General features: G+C 42.4%; 1 protein-coding gene across 4 annotated transcripts in view; it reads left to right on the forward strand.

The window, feature by feature from the left end:
• LOC119966295 (tensin-3-like) overlaps positions 1-21379 on the forward strand; it is a 533488-nt gene that overhangs the window by 71987 nt on the left and 440122 nt on the right. The window contains exon 1 of one of the 4 annotated variants that reach the window (XM_038797765.1): positions 11058-11433. The exons of the other annotated variants lie outside the window; for them this stretch is intronic. Within the exon in view, the coding sequence (XP_038653693.1) occupies positions 11332-11433 (102 nt within the window). The 5' untranslated portion in view covers positions 11058-11331. Of the gene's footprint in view, positions 1-11057; positions 11434-21379 lie in introns of those variants that run through there. 4 annotated transcript variants of the gene reach the window in all.

Here is a 21379-nt window from a genome sequence, read left to right on the forward strand (position 1 = left end):
TCAAACCTGGGACCCTGGCACTGTGAAGCAACAGTGCTAACCTGACTGTGCTCCTGAGCCGCCCAATCCCTGGAATGAAGAACTTGTCCATGAGAACTCTGGGTCTGTACTTGTTGGAGTTTAGAAGAATGAGGGGGCATCTTATTGAAACTTACAGGACACTGCGTGACCTGGATAGAGTGAGCGTGGAGAGGATGCTTCCACTTTTAGGAAAAACTAGAACGAGAGGACACACGGACTGAAGTGATGATCTTTCAAAATAGAGATGAGGAGGATTTTCTTCAGCCAGAGGGCGGTGAGAAACACTTTGTCACAGAAGGCTGTGGAGACCAAATCACTGAGTATCTTTAAGACTGAGATAGATAGGTTCTTGATTAATATGGGGGTCAGGGGTTATGGTGCGAAGGCAGCAGAATGGGGATGAGAAAAATATCAGCCATATTGAATGGCGGAGCAGATTCGATGGGCCGAGAGGCCTAATTCTACTCCTATGTCTTATCCCAGTTTGGCACATAAACATTGACCAAGCCCAGTGCCCACTAAAGACCCACTGACCATCACGTATTTGCCACTAGGATCCGGCACAATCCTGGCGGCTGAAAATGGAACTTTTTGAATTGATTTGATTTATTATTGTCACATGTATTAGCATACAGTGAAAAGTATTGTTTCTTGCATGCTATACAGACAACGCATACCATACATAGGGAAGGAAGGAGAAACTACAGAATGTCATGTTACAGTCATACCTAGGGTGTAGAGAACATATCAACTTAATGCGAGGTAGGCCTATTGAAAAGCCTGATGGCAGTATGGAAGAATCTGTTCTTTTGTTGGCTGGTACGTGACCTCAAACTTTTGTATCTTTTTCGTGACGGAAGAAGGTGGAAGAGAGTATGTCCGGTGGCGGCAGTTGAGAAGAGGTTTACTAGATTGATTCCGGACATGAAGCGTTTGTCTTGTGAAGAGAGATTAAGCAGTTTAGGCCCATACTCTCTGGAGTTTAGAAGAACGAGGGGAATTCAAATTGAGATATAAGATGATAAAAGGTAGGGATGAAGTAGAGGTGAAATGGATGCTTCCTCTTGTGGGGTATTCTAGAACGAGAGATCATAGTCTCAGGATAAGAAGTAGCAAATTTAAAACTGAGATGAGGTGAAACAACTTCTTGTGAATCTGTGGAATTTGCTACCCCAGAGTGTGGTAGATGCTGGGACAGTGAGTAAATTTAAAGAGGAGTTAGACAGATTTGAAATTAGTAATGGGTTGAAGGGTTACAGAGAATGAGCAGGACGTTGGAGATCAGGTAATGATGAGATCAGCTATGATCGTATACAATTCCTGCAGTGCGGAAGGAGGCCATTCAACCCACCGTGTCGACACCAACCCTCCAAAAGAGCACTCTACCGAGGCCCAAACCCCCACCCTATCCCCGTAACCCCACCTAACCATTGGACACTAAGGGGCAATTTTAGCATGGTCAATCCACCTAACCTGAAAATCTTTCGACTGTGGGAGGAAACCGGAGCACCCGGAGGAAACCCACCCAAACACGAGGAGAAGGTACAAACTCCACACAGACAGACACCCAGGTGACTGAACCCAGGTACAGAGCGATGGAGCAGGCCCGCAAGACTAAATTACATACTCCTGAGCTCCTAGTTCTTATATTCTTATGTTCTAAGAACTATTCTGTCTAATTCCACCTTCCAGATCTTGGTCTGTAGCCCTGTAGGTAACAACACCTCAAATACAAATCTGGTGTTTGGGATTCCTTGATTAATAAGGAGATCAGGGATTATGGGAGGAAGGCAGGAGAATGGGGATGAGGAATATATCAGTAATGACCGAATGGAGGAGCAGACTCGATGGGCCGAAAGGATGTCTTTATGGTCTGATGGCATTTTTTGATCAGAATCTGCGTACAATTACAGCAAACAACTAAAATTTAGTTCAAACCTGACTTAGCTTAATTCGTCAAAATCAAGCAATTGGCAGAATGTGTCTGTGACTGACACAATGTGTCTTTGACAAATGAACTCACTCCACTCCTGTTAGTTACTGTAGGTTCAAAACAACCTTTCCTCAGAATCATGGTCACAGGTCTTCAAAGGGCACATACTTTTGTCTGGTTATAACAGAAATATTTATTATATAAACAAATGGATTTTCAGTGTAATATATACCTTCAGAATATCAAAATGTTAAACTTTTTACTGTGCTCAAGTGTTAACATTCATATCCCTGTGGGTAACAAACACCAGTGATTTGAGTTTTTACAGATGTGTGAACAGAAGCAGTAGTGTGCAATGTGTGAATAACTTGTTATAAATCAAGAGGTTTTATGCTCAACTAAATCAGCGTATTTTTTCATTTTATGATCCAGAAAACAGTTGGGTTACATATGATGACAAGAACTAGAATGTGGAAAATAATTTTTGTTGCAGCATCAGTTCGTTTTCACAGAGGGCCCTGCCCTGTGCTAAGAGGTGCACGATTGGATTTTCGTTGAATGCATGGGTGGAATTTGGTCAGTGGCGCACTGTTCATGATTGTGGAACTGGAAAAGAGTGTGCTGTTTCCAATCTCTTGCTTTTTGCTTTTTCCCATTTCCTAAGTGATTGCAATTAAAATTTAAAATACCAGTCTCGTGCAGGGGAGAGTTGTGTGATTCTGTGACCAGGGAAGCTTTTTCATGGTGAAACCCACCGTCAGCTGTGCCTGCAGGTGGGTTCTAAATGAGCCCCCCACCCCCTCTTCAATCAGCGAGGCTCTATGTCACGGCTAAAACATCACACTTGTATGTTTTCAAGAAGCAGTTAGATGTAGCGTTTAAGGCGAAGGGGTCAAAGGATATGGGGGGAAAGTGGGATTAGGCTATTGAGTTGGATGATCAGCCATGATCATAATGAATGGCAGAGCAGGCTCAAAGGGCCAAATGGCCTCCTGCTCCTATTTTCTATGTTTCTTTGGGCCATAGAGTTAAACAAGGGAAACCATTGGCCTCCAATGCAACTACACGAAGCCAAACAAATGTGAACTTGGTTTGGTGAGACTCTAGTGGGTTTGAATAGCATTTCAGTTTTAACCACAGGCAGAATTTGTTAGCGGGAGAAATTTATGCTGTGGGGTTTCATGTCATGAGGACCGGACTTTATTCAAAAAATTTTTGCGCTTTGTAAATATTCATAGAATGAAAATTTATGATAAGTACAAGTCCGCTACGGGCTCAGTGTGAGGCCTGAGATGCAGCAAACATGCGACTGACTCTCCACCTTATCTCTGCATTTCAACCTGCTGTAGGAAAATTTAAATTTGTGTCCTGTATAATTCACTCGTACATATACAGTGGTTAGCACTACTGCCTCAGCACCAGGGACCTGTGTTCAGTCACCTGGGTGACTGTGTAGAGTTTGCACATTCTCCCTGTGTCATGTGTGGGTTTTATCCGGGTGCTCCGGTTACCTCCCACAGTCCAAAAATGTTCGATGGATTAGCCATTCTAAGTTGCCCCTTAGCGTCCAAAGATGTGCAGGTTAGGTGGTGTTGCGGGATAGTGCGGGGGAGTATGCCTAGTTAGGGTGCTCTTTCAGATGGTCGGTGTAGATTTGATGGGCTGAATGGTCACCTGCACTGTACGGATCTATGGATTGCCACACTAGCTGGCTCCATAAAGTCCCTCTGTCTTTTGTTTTTCTACTTGACTAAAAATTTGAAATTATGTTCATCAAGTGAAGCGTAGGGAGCAGGAAAGTGTAAATCTGGGAAACAAAATATTTTTGGGTTCTAAAGTTAAGCCCTCCTAAAACAAAATTTGAGTTGTCATCTGAATCCTGAGGTAATCCTTTTCATTGTTACTTCCACCTATTAATTGTTTGCAACCAGTACGGTAGCGGCGGTGGCACGGGCAAGGCCTGCCCGAGGACGCTGCTAGAAATGATAAGTTGGTCTGACTGTCGGTTCGCCGGCGGGGGGGGGGGGGAACGCGCGGGTAGGGGGGGGGGGATTCTTTTTCTTGTTAAGTAGGGGGGTTTGACTTTGTTTTGTTATAATTTAAATGTAAAGGTAGGGGGGGTTAAAATGTTTGTATTTTGAAAAATTCAATAAAAATTATTTAAAAAAAAAAATTGTTTGCAACCATGCTGTTTGAATGGTGAACATTAGTCTCACCGATAGGACTGTGGTACAATATCTGAAATGTTCCCCGTTCTGTTGTTGGGGCTGAATTGAACAAGAATGCTCCATTCAGTTGATATATGATGATTACACTGAAAGATTACAGGAATGTAATCTGCAGTGAATTACAGTGTTGAAAAGTAACGCTGTTGTGTCTAGCCGAATTTTGAGGGCTGCAAAGCATTCTAACATCGAATGAGGAATGCATCAATTCGAGTGGCACATTACTATGAATTTCCACAGAATGGCAAGTTTAGTGAAGATAACATGCCCAGTTTGGATTCGAATAGCGTTTCAATTTTAACCACAAACAGATTTTTTTTACTTGGAGAGATTGTCCTTCATTTCATGTAATGAGGACGAATTAGAAATGTTATAAATCTTTGTTATTATGAGTTCCTGTGTGTCAACACACCCCTCACTTTGCACTGCAAATTTGAGGAGGATAGTATGTCAGTTTTCCATTCCACCATTATTACTTTGGCAAGGAGTGGCAATTTTCAACACTTTTACAATTCACAACAAACCATAAAGCCATCGCTCCCCCCCCCGACGGGGGAGTTTCACTCTTTCCAGAGCCAAAAACTCCAGCCACGCCGAGGCACATGGTGGAGACCTATCAAGCAATTAGCGAGGCAAAGGCCAAAACATCTGCCCCCGCACCTGCCTGCAGCTCTGGCTGGTTCATCACCCCGTATATGGCTTCCAGGGGACTTGGCTCCACCTCCACATGTAGAACTCCCAAAATGATGCTGGACACCGTGCTCTAATACCGTTCCAGCTTTGGGCATGCCCAAAACACATGCACATGGTTCGCAGGGCACTTCCCACATCGCTCGCAGACATCCTCCACCCCTTTGAACAGCCAGCTCATCCTCGACTTTGTGAGGTGCGCCCTATACACGACCTTCAGCTGTATCAGCCCAGTCTCACACACGAAGTTGAGGCGTTTACCCTCCGCAGCACCTCACACCACAACCCTTCCTCCAGTGCCGCCCCCAACTCTTCCTCCCACTTCGCTTTAACCCCCTCCATGGACACCCCATCCTCCTCTCAAATATTCCCATAAATCGCTGAGACAGACCCTCCCCAGCTTACAGCACCTGTAAGACACTCCTATCCATCATGTCCTAAAACATTCCCACCATCAATGGCGCCAGCCTATCCTTAAATCTTTTATAAAATTTGACCGGGAGCCCAGCTGCCTTCTTTGCCTGCATCCTTCCAATTTCCACCTTCATCTTCTCCACCCCCATCGGCTCCTACAACCCTGCCCTCTCCACCTCGCCCATCTTTGGGCACTCTAACCCACCCAGAAATTCCCTCATCATCCACTCATCCTCTGGTAGCTCTGACTCATACAAGTCCCTATAAAACTCCTCACACACCTTATTGATCTGTTCTGGAGCTACCACCCACTTCCCATCTTGTCCCACACCCAAATTATTTCCCTCGCCACGGCCTCCCTACGAATCTGACTGGCCAACATGCGCCCTACATTCTTCCCATGCTTGTCGACAGCACCTGTCACCCTTCTCAACGAGGCACCGCTTTCCCTCTGGACAATAGATCAAACCTCACCTGCAACTCCTTTCTCACTGCCAGGAGCCCAGGGACCAGCTCACCCCCGTACCTCCCATCCACCTCCAAAATCAATCATTAGCGCTCCTCCCGATCCACATTGGACTTAAACAAGATCACCACCACCTTCAGAACCTCCCAAACCACCTACGGTGAGACCTCCCCTGTGCAATGAAACCCCACATACTCCTCAATCACCTGCCCTATCTTGTCACAGAAGGAACGGTCCGCCAACAACCCCACATCCATCCTCCACCTTGGCTTCTAGGCTGCCCCCTTCTCCAATTCAACGTCCATCTAACGCGGAGCATGATTCAAAATCGCAATTGTGGAATACTCTGCTCTCTTAACTCTGGTCAATAGCGCCTATCCCACCACAAGAAAGTCGATCCTTGAGAACACCTCGTGCACCGGGGAGAAAAACGAATACTCCCGATATTTCGGGTGTAAATATCTCCACGGGTGCGCCCCACACAACCCCCCCCCCCCCCCCTCCCCCCCAATCTCTCTCCTGAGTCATGCCAATGCCTTTGTGCCCCCCACCCCGATGGGGTTAACGTGCGCCGCTGGGACCTATCTGCACTTGGCTCCAGCATTGTGTACAGTACTCCGCCACCTCAACTATCAACTCATGGGTATCCAGATCCGGAATGGCACCCAATATTCTCTTCACGAACACTGCATCATCCCAATTGGGGGCATATATGCTCACCTGCACCACCAGTCTCCCCTCCAATGCACACATAACGATCACATACATGCTCCTCGATCCGCCGCCACTGTCTCCATCTGAAACCTCACCCACTTGCCCACCAAGATTGGCACTCCCTGGACCCAACTGTCAAACACCAAATGAAACACTTGACTCACCCACCCTTTCCAAGCCTCATCTAGTCCTTCACCCTCAGATGGCCCTCTTGCAGTATCACCACATCAACTTTTAAACTCTTCAAAGGCGCAAAAATTCACGCTCTCTTTACTGGTCCCCCTAACACCCTCACGCACCATGTCACCATTCTGATTGGAGGTCTCTCACCACCCCGCCCCTCCTATCCTCTATCACCATTACCCCAGGCCCCACCCTTCCGGACCCGACTCATCCTTTTGTTACTGTCAAACCACCCCCCCCCCCCCCCCCGCCAAGAATCCCCGCGTTTGCTTCCTCTAATGTGGTGATCACTGCCAGAAGCCCCTTCCTCCCTACCACCCCCCCTCCACCTTTGTAACCTGGCCCCACGTGCCCAAAACCCACCTCACTCGCACCAAGAAACAAAAAGAACTGTTCCCAGAAGGAGAAAACCAAAACACTTGTGAATAAACCCTTCCAATTTTAAGAGACAGAAACAAAACCCCAATCCAAATAGAAACTCCTCAATGAGAAAAACAGTCCCCATCCCCACCTACCACGTCCAAACCCCAACTTCATCTCAATCCCAGTCCTTCAGACTTAACGAATGCCTCTGCCGCCTCCACTGTCTCAAAGTAAAAGTCTTTTGAATTGTGAGTCACTCTCGGCTTCGCTGGGTAGACCACTACGAATCTCACTCCGCTGCCATACAATGCCGCCTTCGCCTGTCCAAAGACTTGCCCGCCTTCTCACCAACTCCGCCATCAGATCTTGGTATATGCGTATTCCGCACATCTTGTCTCTGCTCTGCCCAGCTCAAAACCTCCTCCTTCACCTGGTAGGTGTGGAAGCAGACTATGACCGCCTTTGCTGGCTCATTCATTCGGTTTAGGCTTTGGCCTGAGCGACCGATGTGTCCTGTCAACTCGTAGCAGGAGGGTTCTTCCTCTCCCCCATAAACACAGCAAACATCTTTGAAAAATACTATGTTGGTTTCGGACCTTCCACCCCCTCACGCAGGCCCACGATTTTCAAATTTTGTCTCCTTGATCTGTTCTTCAGTTCCTCCACCATGGCTCTGAGCCCTTTGTTAGCCTCCGCCACCCTCTCCAGTTCCTCCTCCTCAATGTGTACTGGTTGCTGTGCCATGACAGTGCCTCCTCCTCAATGTCTCTCCTTGCTCCCATACCTTAACTGACGTTTTCATCACTGCTGCCTTTACCGGGGCAATCACCTCCTCCACCCACTCTTTAAGCAAAGCTGTCATCTCCCTCCAGAGCACCCCCCTATGCTTGGCAAGCAGCCTTTCAAACTCCACCAACATCACCTTGGTCAGAGTTTCAACCATGATGGGAGCAGCTCCACCCGTCAAACCAGCCCCTGCCATCTTTCCTCCTGCTGGACTTACAGCAACATGCGCCGGTGGACTTTCGCTCGCCTCCCTCTTTCCGAGACCTTTCTTCTGGGACTTCGACATTCCCCAACTCCCTTACGACTTACCACATCAACTCATCCAAAAACTACCCTGAGACTGGGCATAAAGTTCAAAAACCAGAGACTCTAGCAGGAGCCATCCAACTTGCGGCTTCCACCTATATTTCGCCACCGGAAGTCCCGAGTGTCAGGGACTTTGACGAGTTCAATTGATGTCGGAGCACAGCCCTTTAAGAGATTCCTAAGTGTGAGATGATCGATACAAGGAAGTTTGGAGCTCTTGTGTACGCATAAGACCTTTTTTATCTTTGATATCCTCAGGACATCCATCCCAACTCTCTCAACAGCTAATGAATTGTTGGGTTATCGGTGCTTCAAAAGGGAGTCACTGTTTCGTGAATGAACAAGCGTGCACAGCAAGGCTCTGTTGGGGTAGCATTGAAGAGAACACTTGATATCAAGCAAAAGTTATGAAACGTCACTCCATATGTAGAAAATCTAAAATAAAAACTGGAAATGTGCAGCAGATCTGGCAGCATTTGCAAAAAGAAAAACAAAGTTGACGCTTCAGATTGATGACCTTTCTGTTCTGATGTACTCGCATGGTGATATTCGCTAGACATTATAGCATTGAACAAACCAATGGAAGTACCTTATGGTTGAAGTAAAATAAGTGGATGACTGATGTCTGCATGCCTTCACTGACTGGAGGTGCTATCAACTCTGATTTTGGAGAAGATCATTTGGTGGATTGTGTGTGTTAAAGCAACTTTGAATCCCTAGATTATTGTTGACAATTTGACAGCAGCTCCTTCCTACTGGAAACAAATTCTCTCATCACTTGTATCTGCTTCTTCAAATTTCTAACTGTTTACCCTTTGGCTACGTTAGTTGTTAATTGGGAAGGGTGTAGTTAGGGCCTTGTTTGTCTCTTCAAGGTCAGAGAGCACTGCTGCATTGAAGCTTTATGGAGTCTCCACAGTTTAAAACAAACCTGCTAACTAGAAGCTTTGAAAACTGATGTAATTAGGTTGACACGTAGTAACACTGTCAGCAACATGGTTAGTCTGAAAGAACATTTAAATCCCAAGAAGATGTTCGTGTTGGAGTAGTTTAAATGACTTATTTTTAAAGCAGGTCTTGTAGGACGTCTTCCCTAGATAAAATGAGACCTTTAAACCAAGGACATGAGGCATACAAGGGTATGAATAATGAGAAGTTAATATATTTGCTTCCTCAATATTGCACACACTGCAGTTTGATGAAATAGCTGTGCCTGTGCAGTTTCTAGTCAGTATTCTGTCACTACTTTTCTCATGTCTTATTTTCTCCCAAGAGATTGACTGGTGGGAGGATTCAGATTTCCTTCTTACTTGTTGTCACAGAAGTAGAATAGGATGGCCATTCTAATTTTAGCGAATGTTGTGCTGTTAGTTAGAATTGTAATTAGTTGAAATTATGTGTTTGGCAGTGAACGCGATTATCCCAATTGCCGGTAGATGAAACCGTCTATTCTTGGGCAAGCTTTTCTCTCCAGAACCACTGATGTGGACATCAACTCCAAAACAATAATCAACACCTACAAGTCATAACTTTCAATTGTAACCCCAGTAACGATTTATCTGATAGATGCAGCGTGATGTAGGATTGCATTGATTTGATTCCTTTACATACCTGATGCCATGGTGATTTTCCGATCTGTTTTATTTAATAGGTTTCTGTAAATAATAAATTTACTTTGCAGCTGGAAGGATGGGACATTTTGTTTAAACTGAACATCACCAGCCAGTTCTAGGTAGCCCATTTCATGTCATTTAGTCTCCCAGAGATACCTTGGTCAAGATTAGCTGTTTCCGCACAGGACCGCCCATTAGTTAGATCTGTTTAGCATTGGGTTGCCTTTCTGCTGCTGCTTAATACACCATATGGAAGCAGTTTCACATCTTCAATGATTTGCTGTTCAGTTATTTTAATTAAACAGAAGCAAACTTTATGTGGGTTTGGTCTACATCACAGAGCATAGTGTGCCATTGTTCAGGCTTCAACTTGAGTTCCCTCTTGAATTCCTCTACCCTGCTGTGGAATTCTACATTATTTGTTCCATGGCTGTTGGAGAATACTCCAGTATGTAATGAAAAGTTTTTGGAGAGCCAAATATTTCAAGAAAGAGTTGGAAATTAGGATGTGGTGGTTTTGTTTGCCAGATTGTGTCCTTTTGGAGGCAAGGAACTCAATTTGCCTGTAGTGTTGCCTTAATTTAACTGGAAAATCAGTAAACTTTGTTTTTAGAGAGACAAAACTCATTTTCTTGTTTGATACTAATGCACAGAATTTAAACAAAATGATAGGAAACAGTGAAATACAAATCTGATTGGTGACCATAGGGATTTGCTTATTGATTCACTGTTTTAAAATCCAACTTTAATACAGTGTTATTTGAATCCACAAAGCACAGATGGGGCTCATTTCCTGATACTTGAGCTGTTCTTAACTTCAGCCAGAGCTGAAGGTCTGGATTTCATTAAAAAGACCCCCTGAAGGCACCTTTTCAAATTCCAAATGTAATGTTTTTGCTCATAGGGGTAAATACTTCAATGCCGCAATTCTTGTGAATAAAAGGCACAACATGAAAGTAGTAGTTACAGGTGACATTGCCCATCGTTAAGTATATGCAATATTTATGCAGGTAAAGTACATCATTTGATGCATTATTTGGGTGACTTCTCTTTCGTAAAACAAAATCACTTTGATCTGATATGAAGCTTTTTGGACTGTCTTTGCTCAGCCTAATTGTTGATTTATGGTTGAGCTAAGCAGTATATTTGTTTCTGAAATAATTACCCCATATGTCTTTAAATACATGTCGTCATTTTTTGTGTGCAGGTCATTTTTGAAGAGCTTAATATTTCCTGGCTGATTGGATGAATTGCATCGAGAAGTTTCCAACGTTTTTTAAAACTATGTTTCTAGCTGTAGTACCCAGATCCAGGAACCCTCCCACTTTAGTAGGAAGGCTTCATTTCCTTAGTGGAGTCAAAGGCACACGACATATCCCTTTCTTTTTCCACTGAGTTTGATAATCTGGTCAGTTTTATGTTGATTGGAGCCTGACACTGTACAAATTATACTATATCCATTTGCCATTACCTATTCTGGTTGTAGTGTGAGGTTGAATAGAGCTAGTTGTCAGAAGATTTAGCTTATTGTTTAAAAGTACTGTCGATTAACCTGAAACGTCTTGCAAGAAACTACCGAGAAGAGCTCATTAAGCAAAGAGCAACTCCACTATTCTCATGGGCTGCACAGTGAGCTTGGCTTGCCTTGAGGATGAGATTTGTCAAGTGCCACTGGATCATCAGAGCCAAGTACGAGGCAAGAAACGTCTTATGGAAAAGGTAGTTGGAGTTGTAAGACTTTTAACACGCAACCTTCTGCGAGTATCCATCATGCCAGTTTGTCGGAAATAAGGTTCTAATGTTTTCAGATCATCTGAATTTGATTTTATGTTGCTAATTGTGGGATAATCTTCTTGTTGATTTGACTTCATTGTAATATAGAACAGATAATTGAAAGGGATTCGCTAGCCTAATGCAGTGAGCAGTATTCTGTAACGGTCTTAAACGAGGGTGCAGTGTTCAAATAGTTTATAATTCTTCATCCCCTGTCTTTTTGTAATTATTTCTAATTGCGTTCCAACCCATTATTACTTTACGTTATAAATCCATTCTTGTTATCTGACCTGTATGTTCAAATTGATAAGATTGGTTTCAAAAGCAGTTTTGCAAAGAAGTGGAAGATAATTGTAACGTGCACATAAAACATGAGAAAAAAACTGTGTAAATGAAAAGTAACCCGGGGAATGTGAAAGAAAAAGCTATTCTAGTTTATAGTTCATAAGATTAAAAAGCCTGTTTTTTAATGTGCAAAGTCCCAGATTTCAATCGGGATTCTGAGAAAGAATAATTCTTCTTCAGCACAATCTATTTATAATACAAAGTTGGGAAAATGTTTCATTAATTCTTTTCAAAGACTTCTCAAATTAATTTTGTTGAATTCAGTGGGAACATGTTTGAATTACTCTAGTTCAATAATTTTGAGGTTCAATTTTTAAAATATGTTTTTCTCTTTTTGCCAAAGCAAGCAACTGATCGTGTGTTATGGACAGGAGGGGGTTTAAGTTAAACCGATTTCTCCTCTCCCCACCCATCCGTAAGCAGAAATGTGTTTTTGATTTGTTTCCCCCTTTGTAATTCTCAACCTCTTGATTTTGGTGTGATCCAATCTCTGTTATGACCCCACAGCCAACTCGAGATAGGTTGAACTCAAAGGGTTAGATTATTTGCACGCACTGAAAACGGGAAGAAAGTTGCATGTTGTTTACTTTGTATTCGGACAATAAAAGAGGATGGAAAAAAGAAAGATTTACAGTGCAGAGACCACCGAGAAGAAAAACATTATTAAACGTGAGTTCTAGAGCCCCAAATCAATTAGATATTCCTTCACAGAGGTCGTTGAGCTAAAAACCGGTGCTGTATAATTCACTTTCTCAGTGGTGTTGACTACACAAGATGATATAAGCATGGACAGATGAATCATCTTTGAAGGCGATGGTATTGAATTTTGAATAGAAGCAGTGTAGTTGGGGGGCAGTTATCCACCCTGGGCCAGAAATCCTGACCTGTGAAGCTGAGAGTTAGATTGTAAAATGGCAGACTAACTATGCAGTACTGCAAAGCAATATTTATTAGTTCCACAAATCAGAGTTCCATGTCAGATGACTGTCACCTCGTCCCACTGCCTTTGACAAAAGGGTGTGCAACCATTGTCTGGGCCCCTGAGATTGTTGAATATCTCACCCATTAAGAATTGAAAGGAAGGTTGTGGGGCCCTTTGTCCGAGCAAACAAGTAAGCTTCGATTGACCAACCTGGGTTATGAATGCAGATGGAGTTTGTAGATCACTTTTAATTTGGTTTGTGCAGCCCAAATGGGGACATTAGTGGCTCTTTAGAGATAACGAGGTGCAAGTTTCTTTGATACGTCAGATGGCTCCATTTGTTTGGTGAATCAAAGAAAGACATGGATTAAAAGCAAATTACTGCGGATGCTGGAATCTGAAACGAAAGAGAAAATGCTGGAAAATCTCAGCAGGTCTGGCAGCATCTGTAGGGAGAGAAAAGAGCTAACGTTTCGAGTCCGATGACTCTTTGTCAAAGCTAACAGACAGAGAAAGTGGGAAATATTTATACTGTGGAGCGAGAATAAAAGATGAGTCATAGCCACAGAAACCCAGGGAAACCGGGTGCTAATGGCCACAAAAACATAGGGGAAAGAGTGCTAATGGCAGTCCCCAGTGAGAACAAAAGATGCGAAAGGTCAAACAGCAGGGAAACTAACATCAGAGGATGAACTGTAGATGTGGGGGGAGGGGAAGGGGGAAGCAAAGGTGAAGGAAAGGTGGATAAGATTGGGGAGGGGGGAATTAAATATATATTAAGAAAGAAATGGTAAAAGACAGTTAAAATGAAATGGGATGAAAACATAAGGCCGAGATGGGGTAGAACTGACCATCTGAAGTTGTTTAATTCGATCTTCCGGCCGGAAGGCTGCAGCATGCCTAACCGGAAGATGAAATGTTGTTCCTTCAGTTTGCATTGAGCTTCACTGGAATATTGCAGCAGGCCAAGAACAGACATGTGGGCATGGGAGCAGGGTCTTTGGTTAAAATGGCAAGCAACGGGAAGGTCAGGGTCCTGAATGCGCACAGACCGAAGATGCTCAACAAAGTATTCACCCAGTCTGTGTTCCGTCTCTCCAATATCGGACCACATTGGGAGCAGCGAATGCAATAGACCAAATTAGAAGAAATGCAAGTGAAACGCTGCTTAGCCTGGAATGAGTGTTTTGGGCCTGGGATGTTAAGCATGGAAGAGGTAAAGGGGCAGGTGTTACACCTTCTGCGATTGCATGGGAAAGTGCCATGGGTGATGGGACAGGTACTGGGTATGGTGGAGGAGTGGACCAGATTATCTCTGAAGGAACGGTCTCTGCGGAATGCTGACAGGGGGTGTATCCTTGTTCTGGGAGGGAGTGGTGGGGGCGAGGGTAGTGGCGCGGGAGATGGACTGCACACTGACAAAGACATAGATTAAGTCTTTTTAAGGTCCTTGTTCAGTTGAAATATTTTGGAGATCGCTAGGAGCAAATCTCGATAAATTTTACAATAGTTATACAGGGTGACGTCCTGGACCCCTCACACAAGTATTTAATAAAGAGGAAAAAACTAGAAGTCACCAAAAATTGCAATGCCAATAATTCTGGGTGATATAATGAGACTCTGGACGAATTAGAATTTACTATGTTTTATGTATTTTGCTGCATAAATTCCACACTGTCACTTATGAAGACAAAACATGGTCAGAAAGTGAAGAAGTTGTTAAAATACCAACATGCAATGGCAGAGATGTGGCAAATGAATAACTTATAGAAATATGCAATGAAACAGTAGCATAGTATTGTGAAATAACTTAATTTATAATGCCAGAAAAGTGTATTTTTGATTCTAGAATTTGTCCAATGATTTAATAGGTAAATCAGCAATTAAATTCCAGAAAGGTCCTAATTGCATACCACTGGTTTGTGGTGTTAGCTGTTGTCTGCTAAACAGTGATGGGTCAACTATGGCACAATTGTTAGCACTGCTGTGTCACAGTGCCAGGGACAAGGGTTTGATTCCTGCCTTGGGTATCTTGAGTTTACACGTTCTCCCTGTTTCTGTGTAGGTTTCTTCTGGGTGCTCCGGCTTCCTCCCACAGTCAAAGATCTGCAGGTTAGGTGGAGTAACTGGAATAGGGCAGGGGGAGTGGTAGGGTGTTCTTTTGGAGGGTTTGGGCAGATTCGATGGGCCACAGCCACCTTCTGCACCGTAGGGATTTGACAATTAGACTCGCGTGATCCAGACCAGGAGTGGAAAAAGTCAACTTGAAATTTTCTCTGGAGCAGCATTTATTGGACCTTATTGGAAGTGTTGCTGCTTGGCAAACGCAGGATGGATTTGGCCTTCCACTGCCAAATCTCATTGTTAACATTCATTCTTAAAATTCCAGCAACGCGTTGATTTAAAATTCCCATCATTGTGTTCAAATCCCTCCATGCATCTCGCCCCCTTTGGTCACAGTAACCTCCTCCTGATTTACAACTTCTGAGATCTTTGTGCCCATCCAATTCTTCCACATCACCAATTTTTGTCTCAGTACAATTGGCATTTAGTGCCTTCAGTTGACTAGAAGCTAGTGCTTTCAATTCTTTAAGCTCTGGAATTCCTACTCAAAACATCTTCACCATTTAAGCATTTCTCCTGAATACCATTCCTTGAGACCTATGCAGAGTCATCCAGATTCGAAACGTTAGCTTTGTTCTCTCTCCACAGGTGCTGTCAGATCTGCTGAGGTTTTCCAGCATTTTCAGTTTTTGGCTTGAAACAAGCTGTAGGTTACCTTTAGCTGACGTGGTGCCAAATTTGATCTGAAAACACACCTGTTACGATGCGTTTACTGCATCAAAGACCTTTTATAAATGCTAGTTATTTCCTGTACTTTCACGTAACCATGGTTGTATGGTGCTATCGAAGCCTTCGAATAGATGTGAATTCTTGAGTTTTCACAAGAGGTTGGTAAAAAGTTTGAGGAATAAAGATTACAAAAGTTTGCTCAAGTTTTGGATGGAGCCCTCTGTGTTTTTGTGGTTACATACTCTGTGTAGTCTAGCATCAAGATTTTAAAAAATATTTGTTTGTCGGATGTTGGCATCACTGGCTGGATCAGCAATTGTTGCCCGTCTCTAATTGCCCTGGATAGTGAGCTGTCTTAAATCGCTGAAGTCAATGTATTGTAGGTACACCGACACTGCTGTTAGAAAGGGAGTTCCAGAATTTTGACCCAGTGACAGTGAAGGAACAGCAATTTCATTCCAAGTCATGAAGATGTGTGGCTTTGGGAGGGAAGGAGGGTGGGGGTGGAACTTGCATTTAGTGGTGCTTCCCTGCATCTACTTGCCTTGTCCTTCTCAATGCTAGAGGTCGCACATTTGGAAGATGCTGTCAAAAGACCTTTGGTGATTTGCCACAGGACATCTTATAGATGAAATAAGAAATATTCTCCCCAGTAGTCACTCACTGTTGATATTCTCGTGATAAAGAATACTTGAGCGAAGTGCAGAGTTTTGCTATCTTATGTAAAATTGTGTATTGGCATAACACTTCCTTCAGGTAAGACGTGGACAAGGGAGTAAGATTTGAGATGTTTATTCTTACAGCAGGAAATATACTGGGGTGAAAAAAAGTTCTGCTAAGTGATGACATTTAGAGCTATAAAATGGTTTGCCAAATTTAAGGAGCCCAAAACCTTGAGAACATCAAAACAGATGAAACAATTGAATGAATTATCAAAATATCTCCTTCCGCATACCATTGATGCATCTATATTATACATTTCGGTACATTTGGAATATTCTGTTCAATGAACTTTTGTTCCTTGACATGTTTTATGATCATGAACCGACATAAAGCAGATTAAAAACCAAACACAATGTCATGCGTGACTTCTGCAACAAGTTGACTGCTACCTGGTCATGAGTTAGACTTCAGGTATGTGTGATTTCAGGCGTCCTTTGTGAAGCGTGCCAGCTGGAAATGCTCGATACTCTATTAATGGGAATTCTAGCATTCCATGGATCCTTTGGGAAAGGCAACATATAGGTCTCCTGATATTTCCCATATGTATTTTTATTTTTGCTTGCCATACAGTTAATAAATTTTGAAGAAAATTTGAATCTGGTCCAAACACAGCATACTCTTTCTTAGCAGGCATTCTGAGGTGACTGATCCAATTTACTTTCAAATTAAGGGCGGGAGAGGTGGCCCACCAGCGTACTGGCCCCGCCGTTGTCAACGGGATTTCCTGCCGGTGTGAGCAGCCAGTAAATCCCGTCCTAAATTTCTAAGTTTATATTTGGGATATCCAGATCTTAAGTTTGTGAAAGTAACTTTTTCAACAGGCTCATGAAACTGGAACATTCTTTTGTAAATTATTTTCCAGTTTTGGAACAATGGACTTCAGCTAATGACTTCATTGCAATTAATATATATATTTCTGATATTGGCATAGAGCATTTTGAGTTAGATTATATGAAACATTGAATTAATTTATGTCTAAACTATAACCGTTAAACTATAACCATTCTGGTACGTTTTGAAGTATATCGAAAACATAATTTCTTGAAATAAATCTTGTTTTGAAAAACACCCCCTCACTTCTTAAAGGAAATTTCTGCCTTTTTCAGCACTGAAGTGTAGAAGATATGCTGCAGCTGCATCATATTATAATCTAATTCACATAAACTTCAAGCACTAGTCTGAAGCATAATGAGAAATGTGTATTCAATTCAGTTAACTGGCCTGCAGCTCAGTCTCTGGACAGTCTGTACAGTGATTAAATTGACCGGTGCTTCTAAAAATATGTGTTTTATGGTTCATATCCAAATACACTCTTAAAAGAGAATAAAGGGCGGGGGAAGGGGGATCACTTCACAGGAGAATTGACATATACGGGCCATTCGGATTGAGAAGTATTGTGGTGTTAAAACTGTCTATGTGAAAATTCAACATCTGACTGCTATCGGGCCCCTATCAATATTTTCAAAAATCACTTTTGGTAATAGTATTTATAAAATATGGTGTCCTTCTGCAAGGGCACGTTATTTAAATTTTGAGGCACCATATCGGCCCCCATGTTATTCTGGTTTGCATTTACCCTTTTGGCAGCTTCCAGAGGCACATCTGTGCCGGCATTTTTTTTCAAAATTGTTCCATGACAAGGAAGTAAATTGGTGGGTTAAATGTCGTACTCATTATATTATTTTAGATTCTATACGTCTGCCATTCTGAATATTGCAGAAAGCCCATTACTTAAATGGCATTGGGCAGAAAAGTGTCTGTTTTGAAACCACTACATTATCAAGAATTTCATAAATTGGATGGAGGCACCTTTCCTGAAGGTTGACAGTGAATGTCAAATTAGTTTGACCCTTGATCCTTGACCCACACCTGCTTTTAATTGGAGATTTTATTCTTTGAAAGTTTAAAAGCCTTGACAGAAAAGACCAAATACATTTTTTGGCAAAGAGATTCTAAAAACACTTGAGATAATATTTATTAGATGATGTAAGATTTGTGGGAGCCTGTTACAAAATGATTCCCTAATTGCTGTGTTGCACTTTATTTGCTTTGTTTTCTTACCTAATCGCATTCCTCCAGATTTATTTTTCAGAAATTCACAATTTCTCTGTATTACGATCCCAGACCCGACACCAACATCTCATATCGGATACTGGACAGAAGCCCCAATATTTTATTTTAATTTTGTAAGACTGTGATAAAAGGATACAGCACACCAGGAGGGATTGCACAAAGAAATTGGGAAATGGCATATTAAAACAAACTTTATTACTAACACAGCATAAAAATCTTTAACATCACCCCAGAAAGTAGCTTGCTATTTACCCCTTAAACAAAACTACTCAATACAGTGAATTCAATACCCTTAATTACTGTCTTTATTCCCATTCAAACAACCAGAAAATAAACCACCTCAGTTCTCATTCCACCTTGCATACTAATGGCATAGAGGAATACTTGACACTGCTCGACAGGAAATCATAGAATCATAGAATTTACAGTGCAGGAGGCCATTTGGTCCATCAAGCCTGTACCGGCCCTTGGAAAGAGCACCCTACTTAAGCCCACACATCCACCCTATCCCAGTAACCCCACCTAACTTTTTTTTGACACCAAGGACAATTCAACATGGCCAATCCACCTAACCTGCATATCTTTGACTACAAAATTTGACAAAAATATCTAAATCTGGTTAGACCCATGAAGAAACTCTGTCTTCATGTCTTTAAAAGCTATTTCAACTGGCTTGTTTCAACTTCCCCTTGTCCTCCGAGAAGTCTGCACTGCTTTAAAGATGTTAATCTTTTTAATTAAACTGCAGTGACTTGCGGTCCCAGCTTTATATTGAATTGAAAACGCTTTCTCAAAAGGTCTCGTGTCTAAGCTCCACCCAGTAATGATTTCATCTCACCAAGCTGAAAACTAATCACTTCCCTATCCCCTCAATCAAAACCAAATTGCATCAGCCCAAGCTTTTTACGATAGTTAATTGCACCTCTGGCTTCTAAAAGCCTGGTTTTACTTTCAAACCAAGATTCTTTTAAAACATGACTTCAGCTGTCAAACACATTCTAACCCAGGCGTTTAACCCTTACTTCACCAAATATTTACATTACAATATATCTGAAATTCACACCTGCAGTAATATTGTATTAGCGATCAATTCAGTAGGATGCTCTTTCCAAGGGCCAGTGCAGACTCGATGAACTGTAAATTCTATGTTTCTATGAATTATACAGACTATTTAATTTATTTCAATTATTTAAATACTATGACATTTCATCTGTAAATATTAGTTACCTTGAGATTTCTGATTCATACCAAATCTTATTCAGGATAAGTGTTACCACTGTAATTAAAGCCTAAATGAATACCTAAATGAGCAGAATAAATACGTGACTAGTGGTTTAGAGAGGTAATATTCAAGTAAAATTGTACTTGGTAAAGCTGAAAACTGAAGAAGACTTTCTGAGCAGTTTATAAATTGGTGACAACATCCAAAAACAATGTCAGTTTGCATAGCTCAATTCCACTGTGAATTGAGGTCCGGTACATTAATCTCCTTTACTTAGTTATGTACCACTCGATACATTTTTAGAAGCACAAGTCCATTTAATTCCCGTACAGTCTGCCCAGAAATTTGAGCTGCAGGCCAATTAACTCATTTGAATACATGTTTCCCTTAGCACTTGCAGATAATGCAAACTTTGTGTCAAGACAGTTTTTATTTAAAGAGCACCTTTTTTTTAACATAGTAAAGTCTCTTGAGCCACTTCACAGAAAGCAATATCAAACAATATCCGGCACCAAGCCACTTGCACCTATTAGAGCAGATGACCAGAAGCTTGGTCAAAGAGGTAGATTTTAGAGTGAGTCTTAAAGAAGAAGGGGGAGGTAGAGAGAGACCGAGGAAGATGGGGAGGGAGTTGCGGAGCTTGGAACCTTGGCAGTTGAAGGAAAATCTGCCAATATTTGAGTGATTAAAATCAGGGCTGCTCAAGGCAAGAATTAAGCACTGTTGTCCGGGAGGGTTGTAAGGCTGGGGTAGATCACACAGATAGAGAGGGGCGAAGCTATGGTGGAATTTGAAATCAAGGGTCAAAATTTTAAAATGAGTTATTAACTGGAAGTAATGTAGATCAGTGAAGACATGGCGATGGATTGAGTAGCACTCGGCATGAGTTAGGACAAGGGCAGCAGAATTTCAGATGACTAAGTGTACAGAGGATAAAACTTGAGAGGTTGGCAAGGAGGAGTCCATTGATATAATCAATTCTCAATGTAACATATTTTTGCACAAGCTGAAATGGGCAGAGTTGGGCGAAGTTATGGAGGTGAATGTATGTGGTGGTGTATGTGGTGTTAAATATGACTCCGAGGTTGCAAACAGTTTGGGTGAACCTCAGGCAGGTGCCAGGAAGAAGGATAGAATTGTTGACTAGGTAAGTGGGTTTTTGAGGGGACTGAAGACTGGGCTTGGGTCTTCACAATATGCATTCGGAGGAAAGATATACTTATCCAGTATTTGATGTTGGACAAGCAGTCTGATCATTTACAGACAGTGAGAGGTCAAGAGGAGATGGTGTGAGGGAAGAGATCAATGTCTTCCAGCTACATGTGAAAAACAATGCTGTGTTTTTGGACGATATTACCGAGGAGCAGCATGTAGATGGAAATAGGAGAGGCCATGGTTAGGTCCTTGGGCACACCAAAGTAATGGTGTGGGAGTAGGAAAAGAATCAATTGCAAATGAATCTTCAGCTCTAATTATAAAGGGAAGAAACAGATGAGAACATTCTCACCCAGCTGGACAATAGTGGAGAGACTTTAGAGGAGAATAACGTGGTTAACCATGTTAATGGCTGCAGACAGATCAAGAAGGTGGAAGAGAAGAGTAGAATAGAATCCTACAGTGCAGAAGGGACCATTTGGCTCATTGAGTCTGCACTGACCCTCTGAAAGAGTACCCTATCTTGGCCCAATCCCCCATCCTATCCTTGGAACAAACCTAGGGGCAATTTTTTATCTTGGCCAATCCATCTAACCTGCGCTGGTTAACCATCTAACCTTTGGACTGTGGGAGGAAACCGGAGCAAACCCACACAGACA

This window comes from Scyliorhinus canicula, chromosome 5, assembly GCF_902713615.1.
Source record: "Scyliorhinus canicula chromosome 5, sScyCan1.1, whole genome shotgun sequence".
NCBI classification, from domain to species: Eukaryota; Metazoa; Chordata; class Chondrichthyes; order Carcharhiniformes; family Scyliorhinidae; genus Scyliorhinus; species Scyliorhinus canicula.